At 41.6% G+C, this 23,016-nt stretch overlaps 3 protein-coding genes across 9 annotated transcripts in view; all 3 read right to left on the minus strand.

The window, feature by feature from the left end:
* Positions 1-428: 428 nt before the first annotated feature.
* Positions 429-11,320, minus strand: LOC139663044 (tRNA-dihydrouridine(20a/20b) synthase [NAD(P)+]-like). Of its 4 annotated transcripts, XM_071541565.1 has the most exons (13): positions 11,013-11,320; positions 9,862-9,983; positions 9,519-9,636; positions 9,001-9,123; positions 8,589-8,819; positions 7,288-7,297; positions 6,463-6,554; positions 6,211-6,311; positions 5,605-5,752; positions 5,199-5,334; positions 3,517-3,619; positions 2,772-2,872; positions 429-1,974 (listed from the first exon to the last, which is right to left on the minus strand). In XM_071541565.1, exons 1-13 carry the CDS (start codon positions 11,096-11,098, stop codon positions 1,939-1,941), a joined length of 1,407 nt encoding a protein of 468 aa, XP_071397666.1. In that variant the 5' UTR covers positions 11,099-11,320; the 3' UTR covers positions 429-1,938. The 4 variants fall into 4 exon arrangements, with proteins under 4 accessions (XP_071397666.1, XP_071397668.1, XP_071397670.1 ...); XM_071541567.1 differs by lacking the exons at positions 8,589-8,819; positions 9,001-9,123; positions 9,519-9,636; positions 9,862-9,983; positions 11,013-11,320 and having other exon boundaries at positions 6,463-6,569; positions 7,210-7,330; XM_071541569.1 differs by lacking the exons at positions 8,589-8,819; positions 9,001-9,123; positions 9,519-9,636; positions 9,862-9,983; positions 11,013-11,320 and having other exon boundaries at positions 6,463-6,566; positions 7,210-7,324.
* A 2,173-nt stretch (positions 11,321-13,493) lies between these two features.
* rflnb (refilin B) lies at positions 13,494-17,173 on the minus strand. Of its 2 annotated transcripts, none has more exons than XM_071541575.1 (3): positions 16,519-17,173; positions 15,814-15,901; positions 13,494-15,416 (listed from the first exon to the last, which is right to left on the minus strand). In XM_071541575.1, exons 1-3 carry the CDS (start codon positions 16,709-16,711, stop codon positions 15,104-15,106), a joined length of 594 nt encoding a protein of 197 aa, XP_071397676.1. In that variant the 5' UTR covers positions 16,712-17,173; the 3' UTR covers positions 13,494-15,103. The 2 variants fall into 2 exon arrangements, with proteins under 2 accessions (XP_071397676.1, XP_071397675.1); XM_071541574.1 differs by having other exon boundaries at positions 15,814-15,908; positions 16,514-17,173.
* A 183-nt stretch (positions 17,174-17,356) lies between these two features.
* Positions 17,357-23,016, minus strand: part of vps53 (VPS53 subunit of GARP complex) — a 29,336-nt gene continuing 23,676 nt past the window's right edge. The window contains exons 20-21 of one of the 3 annotated variants that reach the window (XM_071541573.1): positions 19,451-19,555; positions 17,357-19,071 (exon numbers count right to left, since the gene is read on the minus strand). In XM_071541573.1, the coding sequence (XP_071397674.1) occupies positions 18,901-19,071; positions 19,451-19,555 (276 nt within the window). In that variant the 3' untranslated portion in view covers positions 17,357-18,900. The remainder of the gene's footprint in view (positions 19,072-19,450; positions 19,556-23,016) is intronic. The other 2 variants (XM_071541572.1, XM_071541571.1) reach the window with 2 other exon arrangements.

Below are 23,016 nucleotides of genomic sequence, written 5' to 3' on the forward strand. Positions count from 1 at the left end.
TGAACATTGCTGAAAGTAAAGATGGACCAAATAGGATTGACCAGTTATCTCAAGACTAGACTGATTAGCTCTATTTGTAAATATAATGCATTACTTCATCTTAAAAGGCTATTTTTCTCGAAATAGATATGCATCATTTTGGAATGAAACCCTTCTTATGTTGTGGCTGATCTGTCCTCTGGATACTGGTTCAGTTTTAGACACAGATGGCCAAATACAGATTTTTTTTTTAGCAAGCCAGTCGCACCAGGTATCAAGGAAGCATTAAGGAAGTCATTATCTCAATAATGTAAGGCATTTCTTACTTGCATAAAAAAAAAAATCAGAATGTACATAATTTTCTTGGATTATTTTTGTAAATTTTCAAAGAATACCTTAAATGTAATATAAAAATAAAACTTTTAATATCCAATCAAATGACCTGTGGGTGCCATTGTTTAATTGCAGTGCTTAAAAAATACAAATGTACATACTCAAAACCTAAATATTTTTATAATGATAGGCACAGCATAAAGAAATGTATCTTTATTACATAAACGGTGGTACAGTCATTTGAAAGGCACTTCAATCTGTGCTTTCTGTCTTTCATGGTATTGTAAGAGCACTACTAACGGAAGCTGAATGTAAGACAGTCTCTCTGAAAAGCCATGCTATAATCCAACATTTATCAGAAAGAAACTTTGAAGCCTGATGATCACAGTCACATCTCCTCTTTCACAGACAAGGCTCTGGATCACGGCAATGCGACGACAACCTAATGCCCCCCTTTCATGACAGCATACGCTTCCCAGTCTAGCTGCCAGACTGGCACTTCAACAACGCTGAAAGCTCCTAACAAACATTGCAGCAGATAAACAAGAATCGGAACCATCTCTGGCTCAGGAATTTACACAAGAACATCTGTATTGTAATCTGCCTATGTAACCCAGAGTTAATCTTTTTTTTTATTTCAGGCCAAAGACAGGAAAAAAACATCAGATCTTAAAATCACACGGGGTTCCATCTGATTTTCTGATTCTGCACAAATCCTGTCTTATTCATGTCCACAGACATCATATGGCATATTTTCCTTGACATTCATATGTTTCAACTAAGGGGAAAAAACAAACGTAAGTGCCAGATGTTGGGAACCTCACCACCACCACTACTACGGATTCATCAAAAGAAATACAATTATAATAAAGTACAGTATATAAGCTGGAATGGAACAAAAGCTCTCAAGTTGATTTGTCTAACAATGACTTTACTCTCCCCATGGAAAAACATGCTCAAGTGAAATACTATACATACATACACAGTTCATTTGCATAGCCATGCAAGCACACACAAAATTTACATTAGATCAAAGTGATTGCAACGGGTATCTTTGCTACATACAGAAATAAAGTAGCAAACCTTTTGCATCAAAATACATTCACAGCTGTTTACCACAGTACTTGAGTGCTTTAGCTTCCATTTAAAATATTCTATGGCCAATGCTGCACTCTGAAATGTGCAACTGCCTAAAAAAGTGATAACAAAACAATAATACAACATCCATCCTTGTCACATATATCTTTGACTTAGCAGGTGCTCTGTGATCAGACATGGGTCAATTACTGGCTGAAATCCTCCCAATTACTTTCAGCAATTCATCTGCACTAGAGAGATGATCCTTTTAGTCATGTTGTACCACGCAGAACCAGGAAAGGAATAAATATTTCTATTGAAAATACAAATTCCATCCAGGCCACTCCGGTGCCCTTATAAAATTCAACTCCATGCTGCTTTAAAGCGAGTATTGATTTCAGTCAAATTCTGCACTTTGGAGGAGCAAGTCCTGTTTTTGTGATATGCGCTGTGGCCCAAGGTGTCAGACAGGTTAAGCGTGTGATGCAGCGGTTCTCTCGTGTTTGTGTTGCAGAGTAAACATTTTAACCTTAATGGACTTCACAATAACTAGTCCTCCTTTTTGTCTCCACTGTCTTGAAGATTCTGGAAAGAGAGAATGAGAACAAAACGTCAGAGAGATTATGTTGACATGTGAGCCTACATACCATACCTACATACCGTGGGAGGTGCAAACACTAAAAACTTTACTATGCTTAAAAAGATGATCACAATGCACTGGTAGCCCATTCCAATCATCTAAATCCACTTGCCGTGTTTTGATAGTTGAGATTCTGGAAGCAGATGTTAATCATTTGTTGGGATTCAATGACTTTCACTAGCGTTGCCAACAGCTTCTGTTATCAGTGTCTCAACAACCAAAACACATGTCTGAGTGCTTTTTGGATAGACTCCCAGTTGATGATAAATTGGACAGGCTTCTTAAACCCTGAATTACCCCTTTAAGATTCTGATCTAACTCTTGCCAAACAAACAAGTAAGAATAATACTGCAAATTTAATGTTATCCTAATTATCTAGTACGGCTCTCAGTGACATGTGGACCACTAATCAAGCCTCCAACTTGGGGATGCCTGCCTGATCTTGACTAGTTTGATCTCGATGAAATTTGAAATGACTATATCTGGGTACAGCCTGGCATCACACAAATAGCTGTGAGCAGGGTGCCAAAGTGCTAGACAAAGTGCTAGACAATCTTTACTGAGGCTGGTAAATTGTTCTACTGTACCAGCTACTTAGGTAACCAGCCATTGATTTGAGGCTCTAAATATGTAATTTGGCTAGCATTTGTAGCTGGTCGGTTTTTGGAATGAACCGAAAAGTCATTAAGTCCTGTGTCATTATATCCCAGCATGTCTTGCTCTGCCTGTGACTAATCATCACCTGAAGCTCCTGGTGTTCTTTCAGCAGTCTGTCGTACTCCTTGGCCAGGCCATCCGTCTGCTTCTTCATTGCCTCTGCCTCTGACTGGGACTTGTTCAGGTCTGGAGAGGAAACAAACATCAACACAAACGCATTTCAAACCACCTTATCACCTTTGTCCACACCATCATTAGCTTTCAAGTCCCCAGTTATTTTATCAACATGCTAGATCAGAGCACAAAAATAACGTCTGTCACATGTGTGAGAGCCACAAAAGCACATTAGAGCACGTGCAATCTCGGAACCCATCGTCTATCGGTCTGATGACGATTAGACTCTGGGGGTGACGGTGTAGCCTGCGGACATCCGGGCCAAGACTTTCTCTTCCGTGCGCCGGTCATTGTTTACAGTCCGATTAGCAACTTGAAACGCGAGAATGAAGTTGGAGTTGAGAGGGTTTAGGGTTAGGGTTAGGGTTAGGTTACGTCTCATATGCAGATATCTGTTTATAGAGATTAGCCGAAATGTCGTCTGGACCTAAAACACCTACAAAAAGTATCGATGTTTGTGTATTGTGTGGAGAAATGTTCGACTCTCGCGTCTCAAGTTGCTAATCGGACTGTAAACAATGACCGGCGCACGGAAGAGGAAGTCTTGGCCCGGATGTCCGCTGGCTACACAACGGAAACCCCGAAATATTGGCCGTCGCCCCTAGAGTCTAATCGTCGTCAGACCGATATTGGGGCACGTGTACATGCATACTAACCGTCCTGCGAGGACTTTAGTTCTATTTTCAGCTTCTCCACCTCCTTCCTCAGCAGCTCCATGCCCTCTGCAGTGGCCTTATCGCCCTTCCCTTCCATCAGAGTCTGAAATACATCAAGTGACATGAATATGGAATACATCAATTGTTTCAAGTCCTTATGCTCTGTATCATACATCTTCATTATGTTGTAGGCTATTATTTGTTGTATTCTGATCTACATTCTAGCCTTTGCTGCTGAAAAAATGCAATGTTCACATATTATCTCCCCTTCTTTATCCTTCATCTTATCTTAAGTATACAATGTTAACATCATGATCAATAACAAGTTTACGGTTATATCACTGATGATGTCTGATGTCTAAATGCACCAAAAGATGTATCTGGAAATCATTTGGACGTGGCTAGAGCACTGACATTCAGGACTAGTCTGGATGAATAGAGTGGTGATAGAGAGAAAGTGGACAGCTTGGAGAGACAGCAACCGGTGCAGTACAGGTTACTCTTTACCATGAAACACCCAGATTAGGAAGCAACTCCGTAGTCTGTACTGTATTTAGAACACTACAGTCAAGAGTAATTGGCATGATTGTAGATAGTAAACTCTATAAAACAATAAATATTTATTGCCTGATGGTATCTTATTTGTGGCTAGGAGCACCCTTAAAGATTTGAAGAGATCTAAGCAAACGAGTACAGCATGTTTTCTCTGTCTTAAACCCTATATAAGTTGAGCTTGTTCGATCCTTATTATCTCCATCTCTTTTCTAACTTGATGGAGATTCACATGTGTCCTGACTAAATTAAACTCACTTTATACCACTGGGTTTACCTGACAAGTCTGTTGAAGTTCCACCCTTGAATGAATCTACATTTACTTTCTACAATACCCCAAGAGGAAACCACAAGGCGGGACGGATGAGCACCTCAACAGGATCAACAGGAACTAACCCATGCAAATGAGACACCAATGATGAGTACGGAATGTGTGCGGCATAACAGGTGAGGTGACTATCCTGACAGGATTGAATGGAGGAGGCTAATGAGAGGATTGGATGAAGGAGGCTAATGAGAGGATTGGATGGAGGAGGCTAATGAGAGGAACACAATGAGGGCTCACAGCCCAGTCTCTCTGGGGCCTACAGTCTACTGGGCATCCCAGGCAAACACAAGAGGGCCATTAGACAAACCACAGAGGCTGCACAGACGGCCTCAAGACCGCTGTGGATCAAGAGAAGCACTCCACGGACTGATCACCTCTGGCTCTGTCACCTTACCGAGGGTGTTTGATGTTGAAAAACCCCAAAACACCCAGTAATCCCAGGTTACATCACCAAAGTTGTGTCCAAATGCCTCAGAAAGTGCATCCGTAACCCTAGATGGAGTCTATCTCTGCTTTATAATCCATGTCACAGAGAAATAACTGGACTTTAGAGAAAGAACTGAGGCGAGCAATATTCAAATCTCCAGTTACAGTCCAAACCAAATGAGTTATTTGGAGATCCATGCAAATGATCCTTTACTGTGCTCTGTATAAATTAATAGCACAGTCTGACTCTATTAGCACATATAACATCACTTTCAAACTCCTCGTCTGATTTGGATTTTGCACTTTAGGTTTGGGAGTGGATTATCTATCAAACAGAGATATCTTTGAGTGTTCACCCAACCAGTATGAAGCCTACCTGCTTTAGCAGCTCATTGTCCTCAATGTATTTCTTGGCAGCCTGGTTAGCGCTCTCAGCCTGCGTCTGAAGGGCAGCAGTAGTGCCAGACACTGTTGCCAGCTGGTTAATCAGGGTGATAACTCGCCTCATGACCCTGCAGGAAGGGAGTGACATAAAACAGGGCTTAAAGGCAAACCTGGTTCAAGAGTTAGATCACTAGAATGACAGATCATGTTTACTTATTTAAAATGGCTCATATGAATGGGAAACCTGCGCGTGATCAGCTGTAATGACAGTCAACTCCAACAACAAGAATAGGACTACTATACAGAACTACTTTTTGAAGCTGTGGCATGTGACAAGCCTAAGACTATAGACAGTCCTCTATGTGTTAGTATAATCACAGGCGAGAGCAAAGACTCACAGCCAGAGGAAGAGAGAAAAGCCAGAGATATAGAGGTTCCTCTGCGATCTGAACAGCTTCATGTGCAGGTGGTCAAACATGTTGGGGTGCAGCTTGGCATCTTTGCTGTGTTGTGAACCCGAATATTTCCTCACCTCACGCACAGCATCTGGAGGAAAAAGGAGCAAGTGATGTGTTGCAAACAAAAAATTTGTCTTTCATGTGTTGTACAAATTTTTGCATCAGCATGTAGCCAACTACTGTAAAAATGTCTACTGAAGATGGAACCTAGCACTGCAAATTTATGATGATGGATCAGAGTTACTTGTCCATATTCATGTGGTTTCTAGTGACCAAGTTAAAATGGGGCTTCCACATCTGGCTTTGAGCAGAGCTTTAACCAGATATATTTACACACTTGTACAGCCAGACAGTATGTTGCCAAGGCCAAAGTAAGTAAGTACTGCCTGTTTACATAATAAAAGAGATTTCTCTGTGGCTAGAGCTGTCAAAGGTCAGATCTTGTTCCCATCTAAAGTGGTCCTACAGCGAATCACAACTCCCACTAGGAGTTATGATGACCTACCTGCAAGGTTGCAACAAAGACACCGCTGATGTTTCACTTACCAAGAAAGAGAATAATAAGGATTATGATCATGGTGAGAAACATTTTGTTCCAGAACCTTGCCACACTGTTCCAGATGCTCAGCTGGAAAATACGCTGCCATCTGCAACCACACACACAAACATCCACACACAGGCAGGAACACAGATATAAACCCACTGAACAATCACAATCTTAGATTCAAAATCACTCTGCTAAAGCAAAGCTGACGAGAAACATATCCACACAAAGCATGTTGAGTGTCTGTTGCCTACCTCCTAGCTGAGATGAATGGTATACAGAAGATGACAAGGATGCCAATCTCCACATAGAGAAAGAGGGCCACAGCAGTCCACTGCAATGTCATCTCCAGGAAGAGCTTCTGAAGAAAATTACACGTCAAGTTAACTTAACACTGACTGAAATAAAACTTCAGGAATTAACTGGTTAGTTATTCGATCAGATTTACCTGGTCCTGGACCGAAGATACAAAAGCTATAAAACAAAACAAGAAAGCTACAGCTGGATGTGAGGTGTAGCTCACTAGGCTAGGCATCAAGCTCAAGCATCCGGCTACCATTACATGTGGATATTACCAATATGGTTTACTTCTACTTGGTCAACAATCCAGCCTTTGTTTAGAAAAGGTGATAACTTAAGCTCCTTAGCCACTCTGTCCGAAGTTCACATAACCTAAACGTTAAGTTAGCTATCTCATAAGCTTAAGTTGCTTGTCAAACACGTTACGTTGACGTGCGTAACTGCCATCACAAGTAGCTAATATGTGACATCGAGAAGCACCAGCGTTCAAATACTCACTAAAACTGAAACTTTTTTAATTTACTTATGCAAATTCAGTGATGCAGGCCTTTCTTACTGAAGAGGTTTTCTTTACATCTTCCCAACTTGTCCAAAATCATGCCAAAAGCTAACGCTAGCTTATAACACCTGCTTAGAAATACACATTTAAAAGGGTTTATGAGGTGTATAATTCAGTTCAAACACAAAAATGTGCAACTTACCAGTAAACCACCAAATAATTAACTAAGACAATACGAATTAACTTTAGAAATGCACCGAAGTAAAAGTTACTAGGTTACTTCACTCTTCCTGTTTGGTCAGTGCGTGCCGTACAAAGCTAGCGCGGATGGATAGAGTATGGCTTCCGTTCGCAAACCTTCAAAATAAAAACTTTATCGACAAATACGAGCTCCACCGTTTTTTAAATTAGTTTCTTTGTTTTTTTTATTTTCCTGCTTAAAACTGTTTATGGTCACAGGCGGTTGGAGGTTGGTCTATCTGTGCCTGTGAATCAGGACAGAGACGATTAAATGGCTATAATGTGCTGAGGGTGCTGGAGACAAAACTTCTTGGGCAAGCACAGCAAAACATCTATTTAACATCTATTATTTCACTTGGTATTTATTGTTATGATTCCACCGACTATATTGCTACAATTGTGTTATTCCATACTTCATTATTACTGTATTCCAGGAGTTCCTAATTTTGTGGCTTTATTTTGAAGGCAAAATCGTCTTACTTCTGGTCTTATTGTAGCACGCTTTCTGCTTCGTATTTGACGCAATTTCCTGTTTAGGGTCTAAAATAACTATCTTTGCTAGGGTCCAAATAGGGTTTGGTTTAGACAATAAGAAAAAAATCTAGTTGGACTGGATTGGAGCCAAAAAAAAGTGGGCAGGGAGACTGATCCTTTGGTTGCTCAGGGATTTAAGGTCTTCTTTCCTTTAGTTTAGGCACATTGCAAACCTATATCGCCACCTGCTGTGTATGTGACGGTAAAATCAGGACATCCACCACAAAATATATCGAACAGAGTAATCTTAAAGACAGACACCAGTAATCCAACACCCTTACATTTTTATTTGGCACAAAAAATGAATAAAACAAACCCCTGCTAAAATTTAAAAAAAAAAAAAATTTCACTTTTTTTATGTTCATGTCCCCAGATCCTGTGCTGATCCATACGTGTTGTGGAGGTAATCTATTACAGCCGAGGTACTGGACAGAGAGTTGAATACTTTTCTTTCAGGCTGGGAGCTAACCCTCTCCAGCATGTAGATAAGATGGTGGTGGAAGCAGGTGAACGGAGTGCCCTGCTCTACTGCAATGTCCACCCAGTCCCATACACACTCCAAAGGGGTGTCTTCATACCCGGCAAACATGGCAGGGTTAGCAAGCATCCCCCGTGCAGCCATCACACCTTAACAGCAAACCAGGAGAAATATAGGAGAAGACAAATTAGAAAGGAATACTTTTATTCACACATCTGTCATTTGAATACTTCCCACTCTGACTGCTAGTGACATAATTTAGGGTTACTTTAAGTTTAAAAAAACACAACATAATTGAATACACTAGCATCATTCTGCTAAAAACAAACCTACCATCAACACCAGTGAGCTGGTTAATGGACTCCACATCGCGGAGGTACTTTATGTCCCCATTGGCGATGACGGGGACCGATAAGCTGTCTTTGATTGTCTTTATGGCATCGTAGTGGACCGGCTGGTGGCGTTCGTCCGCTGTGCGGCCGTGGACTGTGATCCACGACACGCCGGCTGCCTCGGCCTTCTGGCACAGATCCACTGTCCGCCTCAGGTCCTTGTGAATTCTGCGGGTGAGACAGATATATTTCAAGTGTTTGCAATTGCAAGCCATATCGACAGACAAGTGTATTCGTCCCTTGAATGTGTGTCTTTTAAGATATATTCTGATGGAGCTGACAGACTTTTATTGATGGATAATAAATTCAAATGACCAGGTATAACCTAAAACGGTTTCCCACTCTTTACCTTATTTTGATGGAAGCCGTATAGTTGGGATTGTCCACTTGGTTTCGGACCTGTCTGACCATGTCTTTCACCAGTTCAGGCTTGTTGATAAGGCACGCACCATACCCCTCTGACATGGCCCATCTGAAAACACAAACAACAAACCTGATCAAACAATCTAGCAAGAAACACACAGGCAAAGTAAACTCATACAGATTAGGACAGGTGTTGAGGGGGCTAGGGCTTGACCCATCCCAATGCCACATATTCAGGACTGGTTTTTTTTTTTCTAAACAAAAAAAGGAACTAATGGGGATAAAAATAGTTGTGTCCTAAAACTAACAAATACTGAGTGTTGGATAAAGAAATAAAATCACATCATTGATGACATCGTATTAAAATCTACTGCATGAGTAATGCAACATCAAACAATCCGTCTGTGAGTTTTTGATCCATTCTAAAAGCTAAAATGGTAAAACAACCAAGTAATAAGTAACTGGAGGCCAAAATGGATCAGGGCCTACTGTCACTAGCTGCACCTCTGGGGACAGCCACAGTTGAGGTCAACTCCATCTGAGAAAGGTGCCACCACACAGGCTGCGTCAGCCAGAGTTTGGGCATCACTGGCAGCAAACTGCACTATCAGGGGCCGGTCAGCTGATGAAGAGACAGAAAAACAAACGGCGGGGTTCAACACTTACACTCATCATTTCAAAATAAAAAAGGGTGGCAGTAAGTTGAAAGCCTCACAGTGAATAACACCCTCATTATACGACAATATCCACATTCTGGTGTGAAGGAATTAATATAATCTGCTGGTACAGCTACTTATAGGAAATGCTAGTGCACTATAGCGACTCATATTGCAGTGTTTCTACTCACATTCATTGGTAGTGAATTCACTGTCTCTGGCTTTGACAGACCGCATGAAGTCAGCAGCGACTATCATCGGGGTGAAGCAAATATCACAGTCGTATTTCCTCACCAGGGATCTGAACGCCAGCCTGAGGAGAAATAATTATTATTAATTATAATAACCGCACTTTGTGAAACTCATTTGAAAGAAGACCAACCAATATACATGGTAAAATGCTTATAGATGTTCAAAAAAGTATATTCACGCCTTGGCATTTTACATGTTTTTTAGTGCTACAAAGACAGTCAGAAATGTTTTGTTGTCTGTGTGTGTCTATTCAATCTACTCTCCTCATGTACTGTGTCATTTCCTCAAAGTGGAGCATTTTTTCCACTTTATATTTATTCACTGCATCAGGAAAGCAGTTTGCTCCCAGCAGTCAGACCCATCTCATATAGAGGAAGGGGCTGCCATCAACAACGATGAATATCCAGTGACACCTGCTACGTTACCATGTTATGATTCCGACTTCAAGAGTACTTACAGATTCGTTTGAGGTTTTTTTGGTAAGTGGCAGCCAAAATGCACCTTCCTTAGTGCAAAAGAGCTTTTATTTGCTACCAAAGCAAAAAAAACTTAATAAGAGCTGGAAACAAGACAACCTATATAATGTAAAGCCTGCTCTGTTGTCAGTAAATGGGAGAATCATTTTCACTGTCACCTGCAAGAAAACATGACTTTATTCAGTCTTTTTGTCAGCTGACAATGGGAGACGCAACCAACACAACGGCAAAAAAAAGAAGTTACATTTTCACCTGATTCTGACAATTTAAACGAAAGCAGATGACCCTTAGGTTTTTCAAATTCGTTAATTTTCACATACACACTAATGATAAAACACTTAAAATAGTTAAGAAAACGAAATACAAAAACTGTGCGAGCGAGACAAAGAGAGGATGGATGACAACTTAAACAAAGACACTAGTAGTAAATACCAGAAACCAAATGAACTCAACAATAACAAGATAACGTTATGCAAGGAGATTACAAAAACAAAACCGCCCTGATGCGGATGGTATGGTGAAATGTGTAACTCTTCTTCCTCCTTAAACTCAAGCTGTTGCTGTAAAGAAGAATTTGTAGGTTTGATAAAGTGATGCTGTGAGATTCAGCTTACTTTGAATATCGGACCATCGGGGCACATATTTTCAGGACTTTTCCTTTCTCGAACATGTCCATGATACTGGGATCGGATGTCTTCATTTCTCTCAACCAGCAACGTTAGCCAGCTAGCACGGCTAGCTAGCTCAATGTCCAAGAATGGAGAACCGTTTAGTTCATGCTGTGCAGTCTGAGTCTACCTTCTGTTTCATTACTATTGACGGGCAAGACCACTAGTCACCATCCAAAGTACATAAAACAAATTAAGACAAAACTGACTATCTAGGTAAGGACCCTGCGTTGAACCAAACATAAACCACGCGGTTGTTGTGGGCGTGTGCTTACGCCGATTTTCACATGAACTTTGAACCATATTGCGTAATACAATGTGTGGCAATTTTTAAGATTTCTTTTTTTTTCAGGGTACACACGCTATATAGGGAAATATACATCGTGAAATAAAAATATTTTAGTTTTTACAATTCGGTGTAATGTTTTGAAGGCCGTTGATTATATCGCATACGTCACAGCACCGGGCAGCAGTCCAATGCTGCATTCAAGCCCCATGGGAAAACAGTAAATACGAGCTTTACAGTCATAGATACCGTTCACATCAGCCTTCAGATGGTAATGCCAAGGAGGTTCTATACTTGAGATCTCAGGGTTTCAAATAAATGAAGAAAATTCATCTTCGTTTTTGGATGCCATTGCATTGTTTCGTTTGTGAAGTAGGGCTCCGCTGAAAAAAACCATGCATGCTCCCAAATCAAATGAATGTATAAATGAAAACCACAAAAATCTTGAGTAGCTGATATGAAATAGCCTATGCTGATTTGAATTACGATGAACAAGTGTTTTTTGTTTTCACTTCTTGTTCCCTCCCTTAGGAAATGTTCCTAAACTACAAAAAGAAAAAGAAAACCATTGAAATTTAAGGCCATTCATGGATTTAATATTTCTGAACTTCCACTCCTTATGAATAGTGTAGGCTTTAGCTCTATTGATTGTTCTGAAATTTAGGTTAAGTTAAAGGATTTTCATAGTCCCCGTCTGGCACAGTTCCCTGACTACAGACCAGGCTAAAAGGCTGGAAAGCACGCAGAAACGGGCTTGTAAAATCATACTTGGCCAGAGGTACTCAGGGTACACAGAGGCTCTCTGCACTCTTGCATTGTGCACTCTATCAGAGACGCACTCAACTGTGTCTTGGTCCAACTTCAGAGACTGGCTTCCCCCCCTCAGGGAGGAGCTCACAGGTCATCAGACAAGGAACTCAAACAAACTGCCCATCCCAAGATGTCGAACTGAGAGATACAGGAGATCACCAATCCCCTATATGTGCAGACTCCTAAATGACAGCGGATTTTAGATTTGAGATATTAGATTTTAGCTTAGATAATTGCAATATTTTGAATTTTTTAGTCTACTTAGTGTTGATGTTTTATTGTAACAGCAAAATAATTCAGTGTTTTTAATGACAATTGTCTTTATGAACCTGTAATAATGCTGAAAGGTCAATAAACAATAAACATAGTCTACTGTTTTATCATAAACCAAGACTGCTGGTCACCCAAAGAGTTTTCATACCACTGTTTTGGTTTTTGAGAAACTGGATACAACTTCCTGGGAGCAGTGCTGATGCTATCAATGCACACATTTCTCTCAAAATTGCATGTGTCCTTCTAAACAGTTACTCTAGTTACAGAACTGAGGGTGTTGGTTTCTAACAGTAGCCTAACTATTCATTGTTAACTATAACTCCATACTTTACATTATGTAGTCAGATTACAAGATCAAAAGTAAGAAGGTAAGAATTCTTTTTGAAATGTACAGACAATTATACTTGCTTTTCAGGGTTTACAGCTATGTTTGAGATGATTTTTGTGAATTATTAATATCCAGCTGTTAAATTATAAGGCATATGAAAATACTGGCTCAGCCTCCCTTGACTTTCTCTTTTCAAACTGAAGAACACATGTAACTAACAGCCCTCTCTTATACCTTTCTAGTACAAAGAAGACTACTAGGCATTACTTTATCAACTTTTTATAGATAGGGGAATGTATGAAAAGAGGAATATATTGAGTATAGTAGAGCAGTTAACCTCTTTTGGTTTCTCTGACCTTATTACTATATCATGGAGCTACCTACAGTTATCATAAATAAATGAGAATGGCGCAGCACTTCTATTTTTGCAATGTGTGCTGAAACATTCCACATTTTTACAAGCTGTCTGAAATGTTTTGCCGATCAGTTGGGGCATATGGAATCAGTAAAAAGACATTAGACAAAATAATTTTCATCCAATACAAATTGAGCAAAAATTAGACTTTATACTCTGTCAGTAATCACTGTCTCGTTATTGACATTAACAATTAGCAAAATCATCCCAGATTGTTAGTAAACAGTTGATGTACTCATCATGTATAACATGAATTTGAAGTTGGACCATAACTTCAGTTGCATCCCATGTCACCTCTCCCAGGTTTCCAGTCTATTTCCACTCAAGTCAGCAAAAAATCTCAAAAAACATCCCAATAAAGATCTGTAATGTTGAATATTCGGTTTGAAAAACAAAATCTATTTTTGCTCCTAAACAAAATCAAGCTTTATTGTAAGCATTCCCCTCTCTGACCACTAGAGAGCATCGAAGCAGCACTATCTTGAAAATATCCCTCCTCATTATGATAGACGCTTAATAAACACCACTCATTTTGAGAACTCATACATGTTATTCCTATGGTCAATATTTGCTAATGTAAAGAATTTTCCAAAACCAGACAACCAAGAACCAACCCTCTCTGCCTTCATCCTTTATAAAAAAGGACGAGGGACTACCTGCTCAAAAAAGAAAAAAAAACAAAAAACACACTTGTTCTATTGAATTAAAACACTTTTATTTCAAACGGGCACTAAACGAGTAGCTAAAATCAAAAAGAAGCATCAATAGATACATCAATAAAAGCACACAGAAATATGTCCCTCGACAAGTCTGCAGAGACCCGTTAGTCGGCTGATGAAATCCCAGATCACAGAAGTCCAGAATAAATACATAATTTTCAACAGAATCAAGCCAAAAGGAAATGATAGGAGTGGAATGCAGCCTGTTATTTCCCACCAGTAAGCCAGTGGGAGCTAGAGTGTAGACACCAAAACACCATCCACTTCTCAGTTAAAACCCACACTCTCACATTCTATCTACACTACCTACCTATTCAGTTTGTAGCAACTTGTGCACCCAAATGAGCAGAAAAGTTTCCTCAATCTGCCCACATTTACATAATACATGAATTGGAGCCATCAAAGAAGGTTTGGGAAGGGCTTCACTTGTGTTGGTGTTGTGCAGAAACACCCAATAATACCCTGTGATTTAGGAAGAGACCGATATGTGTAGCATCTTCACCACCACACCCTCTGTATGGATACAAACCTAACTCTCACTTGGTGATTCCTTAGTCTGCATCAAACATCCAACACCACATTTAACTTCATTGCCCTTCCACCCCCTACTAACATACTAGTTGCCTTGAACCATAGGTTAGCAGTTTTAAAAGTGCTCCTCTCTTCCATAACAGCTTTACAGGCAGTTTGCCTGTGTGTATGTGTGTGTGTGTGTGTGTGTGTGACTGAAGGGCAGCTCCCAATCCTCTAGAATTTGAGCCTCGCCATTCAATTTTAAAATGAATCATTCTGCCCACTTGATGAAATGTGACAAGAGTGATTTTGCAGAGGGCAGATAGGAGAGTCTCCATCCTCCCCATCCCCACCTCCTCCTCCTCCTCCTCTTCTCAATCCATATGAGTCCAATCTACAAATCAACAGCCAATTAAAACAAATCCAATATTGAGTGTACCTTTGGAAACCTTGGACTAGCTACAAACTGAAGCAAAATGACACATTCATGTCAATTTTTGAAATCTCTGCCATTTGCAACACTCACACAGCACAAAGGCTTCCTGTCCGCCTCTAGGGATGGACACTCAAAAAAGGAGAGCAGGCTACACGGCTGTAAAAAGACAACACGGCAGGTCCATGGCAGTCAGCCTGGGGACCGACAGGGGCAGTGGGAACGACCGCCCCGTCCTGTCCCCAACCACCTGCCTCCCCTCACTGAGGTAGCTTTCTGCGGTTGTCCAGCTCCACGCTGGAGAGGAAGCGTCTGGCTAGTCGGCGGCAGTCGTAGCTCAGCTCTGTGGTGTAGACGGCCCGGGTGTGCTTGGGGTAGATGATGGTGGTGCTCTGAAAGCGCTGGACCCGCTGGCGAGGCTGGAAGTCCAGCTGTGTCTTGTAGCGGCGCCAGGTGCTGTGGGGCAGGGCCACCACTGTCTGGCTGTAGTGCTCCAGGCCCTGGCCCCGCGGCTGCAGGGACACGTCCTGGATGAAGTGACGCGCTGAGTCGTAGTGCACCGACGAGGTGTATCTGTGAGGAGATTTATGTTTATTTAGTGGAGCACAACGGAGAGAGCCTAGTCCATATCCTCACTGCAACCTATTACCCCTTACCCCCAGGGCCTGTATCCCACCCCAGCCTTACTGGCCATTTCTTCACTTTTGTCACTGTCCTCTTCTTTGCTTGTGCTTGTTTCTGTGTCTTTCGTATGCTTTGATTGTGGAAGCTTTTGATTGTGTAAACTTTACTTTAGAAAAGTCTCACAAAGTTAAACTAGTTGTTGGCTGTCGTGATGCATATTAAAGCAAAAACACCATAGCCTACTTAATATCCTCATTGTGTGCCACTACAGTCATTTTTGAATGGTATGCATATTCTCACTGAAAATGCAGACCAGTAATGCAAAACGGCCATATAGCCTCCCCACCTTATTTCCTTCGGTGGTAATGGATCAAGTGCTATTCCCTCCCCGAAGGACAACGGGTGCAGCTGGGGGAAAGATCCAATAGGTAAAACTGGAACCTGCAATGTAAAGTCAGCCGACAGTCAAAACATAAGGAGCCAATACTACTAAGTGCTCATTGGCCCCATTTAGTATTGACGTGACCCACTTTCCCCAATTGGCCGGGACACGTAGCAAGCCCTGTGTAGAGATGCCGACAGTGTTATTGGCCCTCATGGACTAATTATTTGGCTCGTGATGAGTCAGCAAAACAACGGGCACTACCGTATGACTTGAAATTAATAACATTAAAATGTGCTGAGAGGCAGCAACAATTTCAACGACAACTTCCTATACGTAGGTTATCTGTTCTGATGCAATGTAACCAGGGATGTATTGGAGGTACACACCTAAACTCAGTTTACCCACCTTTTTATTTGCAGAATAGAGTTTACCCATCTTTTCAGGCAGACATTAATCTCAATTAGATAAATCCCTAGTAGATACATAATATCAAACTAATATAGGACAGTTTTACACATTATATGGGGTGAAAAAGAAAACATTAGTTGATTTTGGTTCATTTGTGGTTGTTTGCCTCATGGTGATCACATACTGGATGTCATAATTTACCATTTTTGTTTCAATGTACCTACAGTGAAAGTATCAGGGAAGCAGTACCTACCAGGCAGCCCCTTCCCTCGTCCTCGGACACCGGGCTCATGCCCCCGGCTTTCTCCGCGCACACAGGCAGCAGCCAGGCGCTGGGGCTCGGGCTGGGGGGCAGCCCGGAATCCGGGCTGTCCAGTCCTCGTTCAGCCCTGCAGCTCATGTCCAGCGGATCTCCTTCACATACATTTGGCAAGTTCAACCTGCCCACCATTTCTGGTTCAAAGTTACTCAACCCCAGCGACAATGATGCGGATTACGAAAGAGAGAGAACTTCCAGATTGCAAGTTCCTGTCGTGGGTTTTTTCTTTGTTGGTCCACGGGTTTTGTTGTTTTGTTGCGAGGTCCCCCGGGTGCGACTATCGACCTCTGCCCGGACAGCGTGCACAGCTGCCCGCTGGGAAGTTCATCAACCGGCCGGTGATTCAGTTCCCCGACCGCTGCTAATCCAGACTTCCAAACCGCATCCAAAACACCTGAACTAAACTTAATACGTGTCCTTTAGTCTCAAAGTCCAAAACATCAAAGCATAGCCCAATTTACCAGTAAAACTAAAAATGGGAGGTAGAGAAATCCTGTCCAAATTGACAAACTTGATTAATCCTAATGGTGTCACCGGAGAAGGGATTTGAGGGCGTCCCGCCCGCTGCTCGTCTTCAAATTTCTCTTCTCTCAAAGGGTCTCATTGTTTTTCCAGAAATATAGGAAAGGAAACGCCTTTTTAAAGCATTTACTCGCTGCTGATTGGGGGGAAGGATTAGCGGCAACGAAACGAGACATGGGAATTTTCCCAGCCCCTCATTCAAAATACAGCTTGGACCGTGATGAAAATGAGGTGAACGCTTTTTCCTGATATTGTGCAAAACGTGCAAATAATTGAAGCATACACTCATTTGACGGAGCACACGAAATAACTTATGGCAAAGTTTTAATAGTGTTCAACAATTGCCTCTTGTGTAGTATACAATTCAGACAATACAAACAAGTAACATTTTGTATCAACAGAAGGCAGGAATGTGTACACTAAATGCAATTATAACATTAGGCGTTATATTTAGACTATTTGATCTAAAAGGACTTTCCAAACTGAGAGGCACTGCAAGCATCAAAATCAGTTACCAGACAGTCCTTCAAACTACAGAATAGACCTCAAAACGCTTTTCATTATCTCTCCGAAGACTGAGAAGCATTTAACATTGATGAGATGATATGAGGGAGCAGCTTTAGACTGACAAGGAGAGCTTGGCAAAGTGTCAAGACAAGCCTCTCTCTGTGCTGTCTCAGCACATCTTTTCATGATCAAATGAAATTTTATTCATCAAATTATAGAGAACTTCTCAAGGGGCCTGACAAGGGAATTCAGACAGCACACAATGTGCTGCTGGATGGATACATGGACAACATGTCTGTCTCTTGCACTAAAACAAACATCCCTTGTGTGCATGTCAATGCAAAAGAGACATTAGCACAAACCATGAAGATGAAACTATTTAAAATGATTTTGAACTATTTTATAGGTGAAGAGCAAATCGCAGACACACATGCACATACGTTCGCACATATACTCACTCATTCCCTCCCTCCCTAGGCAAAGGCCCAAGTTAAAAGACTTGAGTTAGCTGGTTCTAATTTCCAAGTCAACCTAGGGGGAGTTTCAAAAGCCAAGACAAAGCCGTCCTCATGTCTAACCGAGGATGCACGAAAGCCAAAGATCCTCTTTGTTCCAGACTTGGGAACTCTGAACCTGGAGTCAGCGTTGCATTGTGGGACACCGCTCACACAAACATGGCAGACCCCTATGACGTACGCCCACTTTAATGGATCACAGAGATCCATGCAAACTGCAAACCGGTATCCCCCACTTGAAATAAAAATAGCTGTCACAGACCATGGCTATCCCAGAGATAAATGGGGATATTCAGAGAACATTCACTTTAATTAAGGTCAGCCTGCCTGTAATCATTCTAGATTGGATATGTGCCAGAGTGGCAGCCAGTGGCGCTCTGAGCAGTTCTTAGTTAATAGCTCTGCATTCAGTCTATTGAGTGCAAATACACTGCAGCAATGTATTGAGTGTGTGATGTACAGCAGATTTTACAGTGTTACAAAGCGCAGACATTAGTGTCATGAGAAGAAAGGTGGGAAATTACACAAGTAAATGACGTTTACCAACAGCATGTAGCAGCTGAAGAAGTTTCTTCATAATCCAACTTCAGCTTGGGCTCATAATAATGTCAGTCAGAATAATCAGACAACTTTTTGCTCTTCCCGCAATTCTCCACTGTAACTGAATGGAGCACGATAAAAGTCTTTGTGATGAATAACTGAGGGTAAGACGGGAAAGGACCATTTCGGCCTGCAGCCTTTCTGAGTTTCGAGGTTGGTATCGAGCATGTAATCTGTTCACAGTCTTTTCTTGATGAGTTTCTCCAGTTTGCGGATGCGGGAGGACTCCTGCTCAGGGGTCGGGGCACAGAAGGAGAGAGAGGGGCCGCCGTCGGCCCCGGAGGGAGGAGTGGGGAGCCTCTGCCTGAAGAGCTCCAGCATGCTGCTCTGCTCACTGCGCTTCAGACCCTATGTGAGGAAGTTGCAACAGTGTTAATGTTAAAATTCACAAAACATCACAGAGAATGCATGAAATAGCCTGTTAGAGGGGAAATGATCAAACCAGCATACAATGAGGAGGAACCACAAAAGCTCTAAATGAGGTAGTGCTTTGGTTCCCATCACAGTTAAACAACATAACATATGCAAAACAGGAGGAAGTGGAAAACATGAAAACAGGTGGCATCACAGAAACAAAGTGTGTGTGTGTGTGTGTGTGTGTGTGTGTGTGTGTGAGTGAGTGAGTGAGTGTGTGTGTGTGTGAGAGAGAGAGAGAGAGAGAGAGAGAGAGAGAGAGAGAGAGAGAGAGAGAGAGAATTAAAAGACTTGTATGTCTAGACCAACTGACCTTCATGTCCAGAATCTTCTGGAAGGTCTCGGGGTTGCCGTCGGCCAGGAGCTTGATGTAGTTGTCAACAAACACCACTGGTGGTTCATGTGGGGCCATCACCACCTGTGGAGGAGTGGAGTTTAATGTTGGCTTCCAAACCCCCCCCACCCCTTTCCTGTGAACCATCATGGGACGACCCAAGAGATCTTTAAATGATCCCACATGGGGCAGCTACGGACCAAACAAGGAAGAGGGGGAGGACTACAACAGACAGTGTGCAAGTGGTTCAAGCTGCAAACAAAAAGCTATGGGGCTATATTTAGGAGCCCCCTCCTCTTGCTTCTTTTTTTCTTTTTTTTTTTTTTACAGACCAATTACTCCATGCATGAGTGGGCAAGAATTAGCCTCACCGGTAATTATTTTGGAGCTATAATGAGTCTGGGCAAAAATCAGCATTACAGTTAAATCGGCAAAACAGTTAAATGGGGCACAAGCCTTGTGGATTGGATTATTTTTTTCCAACAATAGAGAGAGGGTGGAAAACGTGGATCGGATAGCATTGCTTGCAGCCGCTACAAAGCAGGCAGACCAACACATGGCTGACAGACCCCCCCCCCCCTCCTCTCCAATCTCATGCATATGCGTGCACACACACACACACACACAAACAATCTCTTAAAACATTTCTCCCTCGCTTCACATCCTTTCTTGCTTTACTACTCTCATTTTGCACACGGGACAGAAGGGCATGAGCAGGTGAGAATAGGGAGGGAAAGAAGAGTGTGGAAAAATCAGAAAGAAAGGGAAAGAGAGAGAAAGAGGCAGGAGGAGAGAAAGAGAGAGAGAGAGAGAGAGAGAGAGAGGACATGGAAGGCTCAGGATTGTGTGGAATTCTTTGGTTCCTTCCTACTCCTGCCGACTGCGTGATTTACTTAGCAACTGTCCTGGAGCCTGGCCAAGGGAAAGGCCTGGAGGGACCTTGTAAAAAAAGGGAAAGAAAAGGGGAGAGAGAGCTTAAGAATGAAATGGGCAGAGAGAGAGAGAGAGAGAGAGAGAGAGAGACAGAGAGAAAGAGAGCAACAGAGTGAGGGAAAAAAAACATCCAGGCTGAACAAGGGTGGGGAAGCAGGCTGCCTTTCCAACACTCCCCAGAAGAGAACTTCAGAGGTGGGAGAGAGCTGGAGCTCTGGTGGGCCGGGCTGGAAGAGCGTGGAAAACAGCCACGTCTCACAGGCCTCGTATTGGCCAAGAGAGGCCGTCTTAGACAGAGAGAAAGAATCCTATGTACTTTGAACATAACTGTGCACTGGTTCACATGGTAGACAACCCGGCTCAATTGATCTAATCTGACAACAACTGCATGAACATGGAGATTTGGGGTACGGGATCTCACGTACTTGGGGAAACTCAAAGAAACCATCTGTAACTATTCTCTTCTGAGAACTTAAGAACAACCAAACGCTGAATAATCTTTAACACACTGGCCTCACACTGGAAGGTCTATAGCATTGTCTTGACTTGTGTAAAATGACACAGGCATACAGGATAAAAGATTTCAATAACGGCTATATGTGTGGCAAATAAGTTGTAAAGGAGGACTTACAATTCAACTTCAATTCAAACACACCCCAACTTAATTCTGCTGAATAACAACTACTGTGTTGCTCAACTCCACACCACTTAAAAGCAATTAGACTGAGTGAATAGTATAGCCTTCACATATATCAGATAATACTAAGAAAAGCCTATTTAAAGATTTAAGATTAACAGTGTAGAAATACAAGGTTTTGTCAAGCTCCAATTTAACCCTCTAGAAGATTTGTATGGATATATACATTTCTCTTGGGTAGAAGATATAAAAAAAAAAAAGAATACTGATTCACAATGTTATTCTCAGTGCCTCACGATTATGTGGAAAAATTTTTTTTAGTTCACAGACCTTCTCCTGTGCTTAATTAATCGAATCTGCAAGAAATAACGCAGTGGGTTATTTGGCTAAATCTCAATAAGTGAGCTTTGAAAACTGAAAGTGATCCTTCAATCGTCCCAACTGAATCGCACAATTTCTTAGTGGGGGTAAGACAGATTTGATTTCAAGTCTCACTGCATCATAGAGTGTAATTGAAAACTATTGTTGAGGCTATGTAGAGGAATTTGTGTATTGACCTGATTTTCTAGGGGTTTGTCTTTCAGCAGCTTTAGGCCCAACTCAAGGTGGAAGCAATTACCTGTGAGGCACCTTGATGTTGCACAAAGTCGATGGCCAAACTGCTGGCCAGACTACAAGAGCCTCTCTTTACTCATATGGCTTTTCTCTTCCCAAGGCCAACAAACTCTCCAAATCTTTGTAAGTCTCTTTCAAAAGTGTTTCGGATGGATGGGATCCCCAGAGATTCACCTTCAGAGAACTCATCCCTTTGTGCCTTCTTGCTACCATTAAGTGAATTGCAATGCATGGAATATACACATAATGTATCTATCTGGCGACAATACATCCACTTCTCTAATGACATTTATCAGATAAAAATACAGTATTTAATTTCCAGATTCAACAACAACCGATTTGACGCTTGATTCAAAGTCACTATACTCTTCTCTTCCCTCTTCTTGTCACCTTTCCTTTCTCAAAAGCGGCAAGAAAACTGGTGTCACCAGAAGAAACATGGAATATTCTCTGGGCAAGCACCTACAGTGTATCCTCAAACATCTTTTCTCTTCAAAAGGCATTTCGACAGGAGATTCATCCTCTCTGATCTATTCACAAGTTCCTCACTCTTGTTTTACACCCTCTATGATATCAATGCCCAGCAAATCTGCCAATTTGTCCTTGAATCTCAAAACAAAGCAGTCAAAGCCCCCACACCTGCTCACTCGCCAAAGCCCAGGCCCTCATAGATTAATGTCATGGATTAATTTTGTCCTATCTTGAATGGCTGCAAAGACATACTGAGACACATACAAAAATACATCTCCACATGTGCCGAATGCAAAAATCAATAAAAAAAAAACCCCCAAAAAACTCAATGATCATATTCATAGCTGTGCCTCTAGGACTTTTATCCTTCGCAATCAATGTCAATTCTCTGCAACTTATTGACTACATTTCCTTTGGAACAGCCCATCTGACCAGTAACTAAATGTGTAATGCTCTATTCTTTTAAAGAAATAAATCAAAAATCTGCTACAACAGCAGTGTATTGGATTATATATTATTCATATTATAATTTGCAGTGTTATTATTCCCTTTTCATTTTGTTAGGTCTGTCTCATTTGTCTATATATAAAAATTATTCTCCAATATGGGATGTAATAAGGATGTTCCCTCAGGGTTTTCTTTTCAGATTTCTTCTAGTATCAGATTTGCCCGCCTCAACAATGATTCTGCCATGGGATTCTGTTTTTCTCTATCCTCCGCTATCAAAGCAATTCATGTTAATGGCTCTAAGGCCTTCATGCAGCACCAACCACGTCTTTGAGAGTTCTGCAGGACCAGATCACATCCCAGCTGAAGTGGCCTGTTGGTGTTCAAATTCGTAGAGAGCTGACAGCAGTGGGCTGATCTGAAAGCATTCTATACTTCTATA

This window comes from Centroberyx affinis, unplaced genomic scaffold, assembly GCF_046629955.1.
Source record: "Centroberyx affinis isolate AG114_WGS23_722 - 3 ecotype Tasmania unplaced genomic scaffold, CSIRO-AGI_Caff_v1 ptg003901l_1, whole genome shotgun sequence".
Classification (NCBI taxonomy): domain Eukaryota; kingdom Metazoa; phylum Chordata; class Actinopteri; order Beryciformes; family Berycidae; genus Centroberyx; species Centroberyx affinis.

Excerpts from the sequence above, each read along its gene's own strand:
- LOC139663044 (XM_071541565.1), bottom strand. The coding sequence starts at position 11,098 with ATGAAGACATCCGATCCCAGTATCATGGACATGTTCGAGAAAGGAAAA. Across the intron at positions 9,124-9,518 it reads AACTGTGGCTGTCCCCAGAG|ATGGGCCATGTCAGAGGGGT; the intron begins GTGCAGCTAGTG and ends TTGTGTTTTCAG. Across the intron at positions 2,873-3,516 it reads ACTAAAGTCCTCGCAGGACG|ACCTGAACAAGTCCCAGTCA; the intron begins GTTAGTATGCAT and ends TTTCCTCTCCAG.
- rflnb (XM_071541574.1), bottom strand. The coding sequence starts at position 16,711 with ATGGTGGGCAGGTTGAACTTGCCAAATGTATGTGAAGGAGATCCGCTG. Across the intron at positions 15,909-16,513 it reads ACGAGGGAAGGGGCTGCCTG|GTTCCAGTTTTACCTATTGG; the intron begins GTAGGTACTGCT and ends TTTACATTGCAG. Across the intron at positions 15,417-15,813 it reads TTACCACCGAAGGAAATAAG|ATACACCTCGTCGGTGCACT; the intron begins GTGGGGAGGCTA and ends ATCTCCTCACAG.